Source organism: Cavia porcellus, unplaced genomic scaffold (assembly GCF_034190915.1).
Source record: "Cavia porcellus strain 051 isolate PalLab524CR breed Dunkin Hartley unplaced genomic scaffold, mCavPor4.1 scaffold_1, whole genome shotgun sequence".
NCBI classification, from domain to species: Eukaryota; Metazoa; Chordata; class Mammalia; order Rodentia; family Caviidae; genus Cavia; species Cavia porcellus.
In genome coordinates, this window is record NW_026947484.1 from 187,142,749 (window position 1) to 187,157,165 (window position 14,417).

The window sequence follows — 14,417 nt, forward strand, 5'->3', positions numbered from 1 at the left end:
TCATCAGGGTAAGGCAGGGAGCTTAATTCCCTCTGCCAGTTATAAATGCTAATAACCTTGGAGAAAGCAGCAAAGAACAAGTCAAACTGAAAGAGATTTAAAATTAGATACTGAAGCTCTTAGAAATATTGATTAGAAGAATTTTTAAGAAATGTTCTTTTTTCACCTTTGGAAGTCATTTCCAGTGCTGATGTGTTTGTTTCACTAATTCTGACGGCTATTTAACACTACTAATCAAAATATTTTAAAGTGCCTTAGTATCAGGTGTTGGTAAATATACCAGATATAGTTGCTTTGTGAAGATAAAAAGCATACAATTTAAAAATAGATACAATCTGTTTACTTTGAAAATATGCTTCTGCAACTCAGGAGGGAATTGAAATGATGGTAAATAAGTAAAATACTCTCACAGAATTGGGTTACTGGGGTTTCTAAGTGACAAGCTAAACTGTGTGATTCTTAAGAGAAACCAGAAAGAATTCAGACAGCTACTATCCTAGACATGTTAATTTGGTTATTGTTAGTCTGAGAAGGGAGTTACTGAAAATTATTGCCATGAATAGTTTGAATTTAGCAGTGTTTTTCTTTTTTAAAAAATTTTTTCAGGCTAGCCTTAAAATTTCATTACTATGGGGAATACTTAATCATAGCAACAACAAAAGAGGCCATATTTGCATAGCATTCTCTAACTTAACTGGCATATAAATCTCCTTAATTCATTAATATGTTTTCTGCAAGAATCTTATGATGAAATAGATAATTTTCAGATAAGATTTAATAGAACCACACAGAAAAAGACAGCTATGTGAGGCGAGAGATGTATCAATTTTCTTGACCACATTATTTATTTCATTTCGTGTATGGATATCAAAACTTCATGTTTCATGCTTTAAATATACTACCCTCTAAAAGGGCTGAAATGTACTCTGCTTTTGGGAGAGTTGTAGGTTCAGGAAACAATCATGGAAAATGTCTAGCTGTATAATGTATTCAGCATTTCTACTATAATCATTGTTTATTTTCACACATACCATAGAGGCTTAAAAACAATATTATAGGTACTGTTTGCCTTAATTGGAGATAGTCAATGAGTAAAATAGTGTAGTATAGTATTAATTATGTAAGAGCCATAAAGTCATGGTACCTACTTAAATATTACAATATTGATGAGTAAATTTGATTTTCCTTAATACAATGATTAGATAGGTTTTTCTAAACTAAACAAAAAACAAGTATTGTAACTGAGAAGTTGAGAGCTAATAAGAAATAACGATTGAAATAAAAGTAGACTCTCAAATAGAGTTCAGCACAAAGTTTTTAGCTGATGTCAATTTTTATTCCTCTCTTTTCTTCTACATTATACCATAATCCTTGATGATATATAGTATCTTGTTGATTTATCCAAAGAAATCAAATTTCAGCAAGCACTGAATACATACATAATTTCCACCCCCTCTTCCAGCTCTCTTTGATGACACAGGGTGAAGGCAACACAATTTAATGTGTAGGAAGGGTAAAGAGAAGAGTGATTGTATAATAACACAACCTCAAAGCCACAATATAAGAAGAAAGGGCACTATGTCAAGCTTAACACTGAAATATTTTAAAGGTTAAATATCTGTATATTTATTTTCTGTGCTGGGGATCAAACGCAGAGCCTGGTGCATGCTGAGCAAATTCTATACTACTGAATTCTATACTACATCAGCAGTACAGCAGTTTATTTTTGAGTAGAACGCAAGGAGAAAAAATATTATTACCTTCAAAGGCTTTGATGCCATTCCTTCTATCCAAATCCACCTCTTAATTACAAAGTATGACATCATTTTATTGAGTAGGTTTTAGTCACCAATAAACTCTTAATTTCCATCGAGTAGGTGATCTGCAGCTAGAATACACTATTACCAGGGAGAGTATATCTCCCACCAGTGAAGCTCCATAAATAACTAATTCAAAGAAACAAGGGCACCTTAGATAGTTGAGGCAAAAGCATTGGACGTTTGAGCTGAGCCTGGGCAATTTAGTGAGAGCTGTCTCAAAATAAAAACAATGAAAGGACTGGGATGTAGCTCAGTGCTAAGGCCCTGGCTTCAATCCCAGTAGGAGTGATAGAAAGAAAGAAAGAAAGAAAGAAAGAAAGAAAGAAAGAAAGAAAGGAAGGAAAGAAGAAAAAAAGAAGAGAGACAGAGAGAGAGAGAGAGAGAGAGAGAGAGAGAGAGAGAGAGAGAGGCTTTAGCTTTAGAAAGTCTGAGGGTGGATACCACCTGTTCATGAAGATTCAAGGAAACAGCAATGCTACCAGGTCCCATGGAAAGCTGCGTTCAGCCAGAACTCCTTACACTTCAGGGAGTGGGAAGCAAACACGCACAGCCAGGCAGCACTGGCAGTGACCTCAGGTCATTTCTTGGGCAATCCTGCTTGAGTCTCCCAAGTCCAACTCGTTATTTATTCCACAAATATTTTTATCAGTGGAAATGTCCTGTTCATATCTAGACTAGGAAAAGAGAAGTCATCCACCCTCCTCCTCCCAACCCTCTTCACAGAGGTTGAGTATGTTTGTACAAAATCAATTGGTATTCATTCCTTTCCACAAGAATAAGTGTGACCATTGGCCATTCTCTGCTTAGCCTTGACACTACATGACATTACCTCGTCTACAGAACAAAGAGAATTTAAGGGCTGGACTTTGAGGGACATCTATGTTTAAAGGACTGGAACAAGAATGAGCTAATAAAATGACACAGAGTGAAAGATTACTGGAGCCAATAAAGTAAAGCATTGTTGAGTGGTCAACAGTGTCATATTCTGTAAACAGGGAAAAAAATCCATAAAGACAGAAAAGACAATTGGATTGTTGCTTCTAGGTCTCTAATAAATTTTGAATGAAAGATTTTAGTTAACTGGTGGGAATAAAAGTTTTCTACCAGGAAATCAAACCTGGGCTAAAGGCAGTGCTATCATTTTAAGATATTTGAAGACAAACCAATTGTATTGAATGTTGTTTCATAAATATCTCCATAGCTGTTATTCTCAGTCTTCTCCATCACAGGTGTTTATTACTACTTACCTGGGACTATTAGAATACCCCTGCTTTTAGTGTTACTCTCTAACTCTCACCCTGTTGACTTTGTTGATAGAAAAAGAGAAACCTTCAATATTAGTATAAAGTATAATTAAATTCATTTCCCATCTCATGGCAGAGCAGGTTTCCAGGCCAGGGAGTGGCGAGGTGCTGTCTCTGTGTAATGATCCAGGGACCCAACCTCTTTCTTGGGTCTCTGCCATTTATCGGGATACTCTCCTCACTCGCATAAGTGAGGCAAGGACACCATGAGGAGATTTCAACTTTTGGAAAGAGAGTGTAGAGAAGGTTCAACCTGGTCTTAAGGTGCTGGTGCAGAAATGGTGCTTATCACTTTCTTCCCCTCTACCTCACACCCCACTGGCTAGAACACACTTACGTGGTCACACATAATTTATGACACTGGGAAATGAAATCTAGCTTAGTGCTCACAAAGAAAAGTTGGATTGGCCCTGCTCATGGCCACCAAAAGCTTCTTCCACAAAGTAGATATTTAACAGAAATATTTAACATCCAACATGGGTGCTGCACAGGACTACATATTTAGGAGTTACTGTAGTGTCCTTCATGGAAAGTGCTTTGCCAGTGTTTGGTGCCCAGTTTGGAGAAAAGCAAGACATCTGTATTTTAATAGGTCTCATCCTCTCAACCTTGTTCATGTTCCATGCTACTGTCAAGGCTAACTATCTGACTCCCATATCTGACCATGTCATTTCCCTGCTTTAAAAAAATAATAGAACAAAAGATATTTTTATTGAGTACCAACTATGTTACGAATGCTGTAGTTGAAATAAAAAGAAAAGGTCCTGTGTCCTCTTGGAGATCACAGAAGAGCTAGAATTATGTGATTTCTCATTTTCTCTCATTCCCAATCCATTCTGATGATCTGTGCATTCTCCTTCCATTCAAAGAACCATGCTGTGCTCCTCCTCCTTGTTTTCCGTCAGTGTTGCTACTCCAGATACTTTAAAAACCCCAAATGGCATAGCTGCTACATAATCAGATATAAAGAAGACTATCAAATGGGCCTTGAATGTGCAGAGTGAAGGGGAAATGAAGCATTTAATTTTAACTAATTTGTTGACATTATCTATTTTTATGTTTATTCTCACTCTGCTCCTGCTTGAAGCTGTGAGGGAAACCTTTTCCAGAAATGTTGTCTGATCCCTGCTCCCTTGTGAAATGACTTTTATTATTTATGCTGCTGGGCCAAAGGACTTCCTTTTGTATTTTTTATAACAAATCTCTTTTAGTTTGAGTTGCTTAAATGGATTTCTGCTCCTAGTCACCAACAGATTCTTTAGTAAAGTAGAAATTTCATTTTTTAAAAGAATTATTTAGCATCTATATAGGAATTATAGAGGGCTACCTATTTAGAAGTTATCATAGCACTCTTTTCATAAAATGTGCTTTGGCAGGAACTGGTGCACAATTTGAAGAAAAGTAAGACATCTGTATTATTTTGCTATTGTGATGTGACAAGATGCCACAGATATAGTGACTTAAAATAATACTGATTTGTTGTCTTTTAGTTCTATAGACCACAAGTCTGGAATTAGGTAAAAAAAATTTGAAGTACATGTGACAGTGAACTCTAATTAAGATAGTTGTTCCAGTTATGAGATGGAATTATAGCTCAATCTGAAGAGAAATTAGAAAGCATTACAAATGGTAATCCTCAAACCCCAGCAATATTATTCACTAGCTCTGTGACCGTGGATAAGTTTCTCAACTTTTCCCAACCATATCTTATATATTGCTCCATAATAATAATAATACTTAAGTCATATAATCATTACAAGAATATATCAGCACATGTAACCAAGTTTGTATAAAAATTGTTGACATAAAGTGATTAATAAATGTAGACAAGTAAATATTTTTAAAAATATGAAGCAGCTGCTTGTTTCATAAAAATCATAATTCATTTTAGCCTTTAAAACAATGAAATGCACAGATTTTAAGAAAATAGATTGATGGGATGGAGAAAAGATGGTGGATAGGTAACAGCAGGCTACAGAGGCTCCCTGAGATAGTCAACTTAAATTCCAAAAATAATACAGCATGGGGAGTCCAGAACAGAGGGAGATACACCCTGCCGACCCAGGAACAAACTAAACTGAGAGAAACCAATTAAAAATACAGTCCCGGCGCTACGAGTGGAACTGCTACAGTCTCAGTACTTCTGCTGCAGCACTTGAACTTGCGCAGCTGAGACTTACTGAGCTACCAAAAGCCTGCCGCTTCAACTCACAGAAGAGGCACTCACACTGAGGATGGGAATCAGCGAACCCAATGGACAGCAGAGCTGGATGGGAACCTGCATCGACCTGTGGTGAATGACAGGAATAAAACCAATCCACAGAAAAAGAAGCTCCAACAGACAACATTCTGGGACCAGGCAGACTGGCAAGAACAAGGAGCTTCAGTGATTTCAGTCAGCTGCTCCCTTCTCAAGCAGGATTGGTGGGGAGTGCTTGACCTGGGTCATGCTCCAGGCTGAGACCCAATAGGCTAGCCTAAACCAAGTCCTTATACCTGGCAGTGCACCCTAATGCAGTGAAGCTCTCAGCAGGTTGACTCACCTGGAGGGGCAGGCCCAGCATAGGCTGCTCTGGTCTGTACCTCCATAGTACACTGCAGTGGGTGGGAGCACCTAGCCAGCTTGATTCAGACAAACTGTAACCAACAAAGAAAGAAACTAGGCCTCATATACACACCTATATGGAAGGAAATAAAAAATATGAGAAGAAGAAGAAGCAACAACAAGAAAGGGTCCCTAGCCCCCAACCCTGAGAACATTGATCCAGGAAAGATAAATGCAAAGGAAATTGAGGACAGCAAACATGCAATATCAGACATAGCATCAGTGGACATAAAGACATATCTTCGGGACCTCACAGACGAGTTCAAAACTGAAGTATTTAACCAAGTAAAACAAGATATAAATAGAATAATAAAAGAAATGCTAATCCCCTCTCAAGAAAAAACAGATGGAAGAATGGAGGAACCAAAAAAAAGGGGGAGAATTGTTTGATGAAGAAAATACATGAAGCAGATTACCAGAGATTCAATTCAAAGAGATTACCAGAAAATTAAAAACTCCAAAAAAAGCTGGCAAAACTGCTTGAAAGAAACTAAGGATAGATCATCCGAACTGGAGGACAGGTTTGCAGTGTGAGATTCATGAAAGGAAAAATTTCTTTAAAATAACAAGGAAACAAGCAGTAACAATACAAAGGTTAGAAGACAAGAGGATCTATAACTGGAGAATCAAGAATGTGAATGAAGAAGCAGGGGTACAAACAAAGGAACTGCAAAGGCTATTCACAGAAATAATTAAGGAAAACTTCCCAACATAGGAAAAGGAAAAAATATTCAGATGTATGAGGCATACAGAACTCCAGCCACCTACAACCAAAACAGTGCTACACCCAGAGAGACATATAATAATCAAGATCCCAGAAATCCAATATAAAAAGGAAAAAGACCAAAAAAAAAAAAAAGAGAACAGAATATTAAAAGCTGTCAGAGACAAGAAACAGATTACTTACATGGGAAAGCCCATCAGAATTACAGCAGACTTCTTGGCACAAATCATCAAATCAAAAAGAGTGTGAAGCGAAGTATTCCAAGCCCTAAAAGAAAATAACCTCCAGCCCAGATTGATGTACCCTGAAAAATTGTCCCTAGAAATTAATGGATAAACAAGATGATTCCAAGATGAAGAGGAATTGGAGGAATTTGCAACCACCAATCCAACTCTACAGAGAATACTGCAGGACATTCTAAAGAGAGAGAAAAGCACCAGGGTTTCAGGAACAGTGGCAGAGAGGCCCCAATGATTGGAGCAAAAAGCGAAATGAAGAAGACAAACAGATAACTAATGATGGAAAAAGAGCACAACAGAAATGAGGCAGAGAAGGTTGGATACAATTTCTAATATAGATGGCCTAGATACACTAAATTAAGGAAAAAAGAGAATTAGGCAGAGTGTATTAAGAGGTAGGGTCCACTGAGATACTCTTTATAGGAAATATAATTAACCTGAAGAAGGGTATATGGACCAAAAATCAAATATGAGAAAACAGAACTGTATGTGACAGGGAACCAGAGGGGCAACTGGACCAGTATTTATGGATAGGTTGGAAAGACAGGCTTTAATAGGTAAATAAATACAACTAGAGATCAAGCCCAGGAGTGAGAAAGTTCGGAAATGCTTAGGTAAATAACAGGTTGCTCCCCCAATATAAAACGGAGGGTGTTGGGGAGACCCAAAAATGCACAGTACACCCTGGGGGGAGTGAAAGAGGAGGAACAGTCTTAAAAAAGACAGCAGAAGATATTGCTAAAAGTGTATCAGGAATTAAAACCCATATTACTTGCACCACTCTGCTTAGATAGAATTTATTCCATCCCAGTTTGTATACAAGCACTACATCTGAGGGCACAGATAGCTATCCCAAAAATATCAGGATATAGCAGAGTAATCATCTTTAATTCCCTATTAACTTAATCTGGATCCCTGTATAACTTATGTTGTTATATCATGACTGATCATAGTTAAATCTGATTTGTTTGATTGCTGTTTGTAATTGACAGATTTTATTTAACACTGTTAAGGTTGATAGTATCAAGTCAGAGAGTATAGACAACTATACTGAAAATCACAATGATTCACTATGATACCTATTCTGGTTTGATTACTACCTGTTTTTGTAGTTCTACACTATCTACAAAGTTGTATTTCTATTAATACTGTTATATACTGATATATTCAATTATACTATATCTGATGATATAGCCAATTCTATTGATGATAACAAGAAATAACACAGTAACAATGGTAGAACTCTTTGTACAGCAGTTTTATATGTCTTCTTATTTTTATGTGTCTATAGGCATATGTTTTATTCTGTCCTGCTTTGTTTTGTTTCTCTCTCTAATATAGAAAGGATAGAAATACATGTTAAGACTCATGCTTGCATAAAATGTATAAACAGTTTATGCGAACTGATCCTATGACACATGGTGAAATGAACAAATACTTTGAAGGAAAAAAGGCATTACAGTACCCAGTGCTGTTTCCGGAGTGTCATGATGTGAAATTCAGCAGTGTTATTATTATTTGTTCAGAGTGATTTTAGTCTGCTATGGTTTGTTTAATCTCAACATAAATGAAGATATGGATAAATGTGTACATGGTTAAGTGTATAGGATTGATAACATATTACTAAGTTTTTATTAGATAGTTGAACGAACTATTTGCAGTCTCCCTGTTTGAACTGCCATTTATATGTCCCACTTTTGTACCTTGAACAATTATTTGTAAGAGGACAATATGTAAACATCATGTTTATTTTTTCCTTTGAAAGTATGTATTATTTCTACCCACTTTCTGCTTTGTTTTGTCTTTCTTTACATAAAATTTTAAAAAAAAGAAAATATATTGATGAACTTTACAAGCATATGTTCATTTGTAACCCAAAATATAGACCTTTTCTACCCGGCCCCCAGGTTACCGGGCAGCCCTTTCAACCTACTCCTTCCTATCACTGTAGATTATCACTGTTCAGTCAAAAAATATTTTTACTTATTGTTGAAATTCATGGAAGTGGAATCATACTCTCTAGTATCTAGCTGCTTTCGACCAAAATAATATCTGTGATGTTTATCCATGTTGTTGTATATTTCAACTATTCATTTCTTTATATTGGTGGTCAGCATTCTGTATATGAACAAACCACAGTTTATTCTTTTTGTTGTCATTCTGGTTATTCTGGTTATGAATAAAGTGCTGTGAATATTTTTGAACAGAGTCCATGAATTTAAATTTCATAATCCCATAAACTAGGTACTAATATTCACCCAGTTTTGTTAGTGAGGAAACTAAAGTACAGCAATGTGAGATAATTCTCCCTGAGACAACTTTTAACTGTTGTGCACAGAATTTTATCTGGTAGCATCTTAGTTACTTTTCTCATTGCTGGGATAAAATACCCAACTGTCAAAGACAAAGGAGGAAAAGTTTGTTTAGTTTACAGTTTGTAGAGGTTTCAGTTCATGACCGGCTGACTCCAAGGCCGGGTTGCATGGCAGGGGGACATCACACAAGAGAAATAGTTCATTGCAGACAGAAGGCAGAGGGTGGCAAGCTACAAGTAACAAGCCTCTTTCTCTTCCTTACATCTTATCTAGGCCACCCACACTAGCACTCACATCCTTAATCCAGCCACCTCCGAAAAGTCCTATGGCTGCATAAGGCTTTCTGGAAGTATCTAGATCCAAACCATGACAGTTCCTCTTTTATTCTATTCAGGCTACAAATCTATTTGTTGGTACCACCCACACCCAGGGTAGACCTTCCCCTTATCCATGCCCAAAACTAAACCAATCGGTGGACTAATTTAATTATCACACACCCTTAATCCATATTCACACACCCTAGATTCAGGCTCCTTCACAAAGCTCCAATTTTGAGCTCATGAGACTTTGGGAGACATCTAAATACAAACTATATCTAGCCCTAACCCTAGCCCTAGTCCTAACACTAAACCTGTCTCCAGCACGGGTCTCAGTCATTATATATTGTCTCTATATCTTTTATAGAAAGCGTTATAATATATTATCACATTTACATATAATATATGTTATGTAATCCAATTACTTTACCCTTGTAGAAATGAAAAGAATTGCCCTGAGTGTATGATCAAGTTAATTTAACACTCGCATCTTTGTTCTTCTCAACTTCCAGGTGTTTTTCAGAGCTTGGGATGCTAAGGTTATTTTTCATTCTTGATCCTGGATGATGCTAATGGAGGGAGGCGGACTGGGGAACAGCTGCTACATTATTAGTGTAGTGTGACAACACTCTTGGACTTCCCTCAACTCCAAATGTCAGTTTATTGTTGAAAAGAGAACAGTAATTATAGAAAATGAAATACAGATTTTCTATAAATAGCAATTTTAAAAATGTAATTATTAGTCTTTGTAATTACATTTCATACAAAAACAGGCAGGATTCTGAAATACTTTTGTCTGGATTTAAATCACAATTGATGCAAGTATAAATGTGCACATACTTTTGTGTATAAGTGTGTCTGTATAGATATAATTTTCTTAACATAAAAATATACTTTGCTACAAGTTTTTCTTTGTTTTTTTCCTGTACTGTGTGAAGACAAATAGGAACATTTGTATTTTCTAAGGTTCACACTGGAAATAAAATCAAAGTATAAAATTCAGATTTAGTGACAGTAAAATTAAAAATCTGTTAAGATTCATAGATTATAAAGATGACATTTTAACATGTCAGTAATTCTGAAAAAAATCTTAGTTTTTCTGAATATTCAAAAGGAAATAGTTTATTTCTTGTTATGATTTGTACAATTACATAATTAATTGTGGTGACCATAATACTGTGCTGATTTTTATGTATTTGGGAGGTGGTGGTAGTAGTGGGGAGGACCAAGTAGAAATTATAAATGAAGGAAATAAGATTCGTTTTTAATTACAAAACCAACACACACAGGTACTTGTTTCAACTAGGAATATGACACTTAAAAAGAAAGAATTGTGGAACTGAAAATGGGATTATAAATATGCAGGTTTCTAAGACTGAAGCTGATAATTAGTTATATATTACCTTTTAATTTTCCTCTGTTTATATTTTTTTGTGGTGCTGGAGATGGAGGCCGTGCGTGCTGTGACTGAGCTACATCCTCAGCCCTGCTTTATTCGTATAGCTATAAATGCCATTTTCCTCATTGCTTCCTGTTTCTGCCAACATCACTGAAGCAGTGGGTCTTCATTCAGTGGCAGCTCTGTTCTAGATCAGCAACTCATTTCCATTTTGCAGTTTTCCCAACTCTTACGGAAGCAGCCTCATCATTCCACCTCTAGACAGTGGCCAGTTGTCACCCAGCTGTCCTATAAGACATGGAGTGGTCCTGTCTCCACCCTTCTAAATTTTTACCGTTGACTACCTACTCTATCTTTTTCTCTACGGATTTTGTCTGAAATAGTTTTTGATATGCAGAATTTTAAAATATTTGCAGGTTAAACTTATCAGTTCATCCTCATCATTTTTTTCTTTGATCTTATGATTTGAAAACTGCTTTTGACCTGGAGGTAAAAGTCTTATCTGTGCTTTCTCTGCTACGTCATACAGCTTCATCTAGGTGAGTGGTTTCTCAACCTTTAAAACCTGAGATTCACTGTAAGAACATATTTTGCTTTGTCAGAGTATACACTTGTATATATTTAGGCAAAATTGAAATGAAACTTTCACAAAACATTATTTGTGATTTTATTACTTACAGAAGAGCCTATGAATTTCTAAGGTTCTTGAGTTCTGGCCAGAGGTATGTAACGACTGCTGCCTACAACTAAGAACTCTCCTTAAATGGAAGGGAGGACCTATTCTCTTCTCTTCCTTTTTCCTGCTGATTGAAATGTGGACAGAAGTGGAGAGAGGGACTCTTGGAGGAGGAGGGGGCTGCAGTGCAATCCCTGGCTCTGGACCAGTTTCTTTTCCAAATAAGAGGCCCAGAGGCTGTGGGGTGCACAGGGGGCTGTGAAGTGTCAGAAGCAGAGACCTAGGCTTCCTGGTATCAACCGTTTTCCAAGCTAGAAGGGAGAAAGGCAAAGATGGTGGAGGCTTTCTGTGCTACTTGGAAGCTGACGGACACTCAGAACTTTGACGAGTACATGAAGGCCCTAGGCCTGGGCTTTGCCACGAGGCAGGTGGGGAACGTGACCAAGCCCACAGTGATTATTAGTCAGGAGGCCGGCCGGGTGGTGATCAGGACCCAGTGCACGTTCAAGAACACGGAGATCAGCTTCTTTCTGGGGGAGGAGTTTGACGAAATCAGTGTGGACGACCGAAAGTGTAAGTCTGTTGTTAGCCTGGACGGAGGCAAACTTGTGCACATACAGAAATGGGACGGCAAGGAGATGAAGTTTGTGAGAGAAATTAAAGATGACAAAATGGTTAGGACTCTGACTTTTGGTGACGTTGTCTGTGTTCGCCAGTATGAGAAAGTGTAAGGAAATTCCTGGGTTGGGCTGGAGACGCCCTGGGATTATCCTCTCCATCACCTGCATCAACGGTGCTCAATGCTCGCTAAGGTGAAGGTCATCCCCAGGAGGAGGCAGAGAATGGGGACTGGAAAACGTGTAACAAACAGCTAGCTCAATTTCGATATGCAAGTTTATCGTGTTTTTAAAAATTTTATCACAATTTTTTAATAAAAAATGCATTTATGATTTCCTTTGGAATACAAATCAAATTGGAATAAAAATCTTACACACTCCAAAAAAAAAGAAGAAAGAAAAAAGAAATGTGGACAGAAAAGCTGGAGCAAGAGTAGCCTTCTGAAGCTTCTTGAAGGTATTGAGAATAAAACAAGATAGAAAGCAGTATGAGTGAAAACTTTCAAAGTACAGGCTCTTGATTTCTTCATTGTTTATATCTGAACTTTAATTTGAGATATTAAACTGTTATTTTGTATTTTTATTACTACTTCTAGCCACACTTAACTCTCACAAATATATCTTTGGTAGAGTTTATGCTACCTTACACTTCCACTAACTGTGTACGGGAATGCTTTTCTCTACTGCCTCACCATAAAGTTTGTCATCAAGCTTTTTTTTTTTTAATTTTAAAGAGGATAAAATCAAGGAAAGTAAAACAGAATAAAACCAAACAAAACAAACCATTGTAAGTGATACAGGTCTTCAAAACATTACAAAATCAACAATAGTTACCATAATGCCTTGTGATGTCTTCAAAATAGCTGCAGATACCTTTGGACATAGTAAAAACCAAACACAGGAGAATAGAAACAATAAAAACAAAACAATGAATGCAATAAAGGACTTTAAAACAAGACAATAGTAAATCCAAAATGGCTACCATAATATATCTTACTATCTCTGAAATAGCATGGTCATGATATAACAAAATCAAAGCAAAAGAGAATAAAATCTAACCCAACAAAACAATGAAAATGATACAAGACTTCAAAACAAGACAATAGGGAATCAGAAGAAATATCTCTTTAGATGTCATACTGCATACCACTATCCTCTGAACAGATGATCAGACCACTGGCCTTGACCTGCAAGATGAGTAAAACACCAAAGCACCACAATTAGCATTTCATCTTGGTAGCTATGATCACAGCCTGGGTATCTCTGGATCAGCTGGTTGCTTACAGAGTGGGGGTAGAGGGAGATAGGTTCTTGTTTGCCAGCCTGCATGCTGGAGGGGGATGGGGTCTGGCTGTGCCCCTGCCAGCGACTGCCCGTGCATGATGCTGGTTTGCTGAGGGGCTTGCTTGCTTCTTGGTGAGGCCTTGTTCTTTCCCTCCACAGTCTGTAAATGGCACTGACTCAGGGGAGAGGCTTGGGTATGGCTGTCTGCATACCAGTGGCTGCCTGCACACGGCAGTGGTTTGTAGAGGGGACCTTGTCTCCTGGTGAGTACTTGTTCTCTCCTCCTGCAGGTTGTGAATGTCACTGACTCACCAAGCTTTTTGATGCTGACCTTCTTGAAAGACATAAATCCTACTTTTAATTTGCATTTCTTTTGCTATAAATTACTGAACATCTTGATCTTAGCCAAAAGACCGAGAAGCGATTAAATTGAACATCTTTTAGTATGTGTAAAGGTAATTTCTTTTCCTTTTTCTATTAACTAGAAAATAAAATAAAAATAACTTCAGTTATTTTTTCTTTGTTTCTATTAATTTTTTGTATGTTAAGAAAACTGAATCCTTACTGGTGATATGAATTGCAAATATTTTTTTCCAGTTTGCTATTTACTTTTACTTTTTTTTTGTAATGCAGAAAAATCTTTAATGTTTTTAGGAAAGCTGATAGTCATATTTTTTTTTTGTCTTTTTCATTTTTCTCGGTACCAGGGATCGAACTCACGACCACCTGCTTGCAAGGCAGGTGCTTATGCCGCTGAGCTAAATCCCCAGCCCCTGATAGTCATATTTTTTAAAAAATTCCTTGGCATCTACATTTAAGTCAGAGTAGAAATCTCAAGACAAACAATAACTCATTCATCTTGTTATCTGGGACTTTTATGATTTTATTTTTAAAATTCATACCCTTGAATATAATATATGAAATGTGGATTTAACTTTACCTTTTTCCAAATGGCTATTTGTATAACTTATTTAGTTTTATATCATTGACATGACATACTGCCTTGATTATGTATTAAACTTTGTATTTATTTAGGTCTATTTCTAGTCATTGTACTTTTGTTCTATTGGTTTGTCAGTTCATATGCCAAAACCAAATTGAAATTATTGAGGTTTTA

The 14,417-nt window shown here is 36.8% G+C and overlaps 1 protein-coding gene across 1 annotated transcript; it reads left to right on the plus strand.

Moving 5' to 3' along the window:
- The first annotated feature begins 11,668 nt into the window (after positions 1–11,668).
- Positions 11,669–12,194, plus strand: LOC100716368 (fatty acid-binding protein, brain-like). Its single transcript, XM_063239885.1, has one exon. The coding sequence runs from the start codon at positions 11,732–11,734 to the stop codon at positions 12,128–12,130; it is 399 nt and encodes a 132-aa protein (XP_063095955.1). The 5' UTR covers positions 11,669–11,731; the 3' UTR covers positions 12,131–12,194.
- The last annotated feature ends 2,223 nt before the right edge of the window (positions 12,195–14,417 follow it).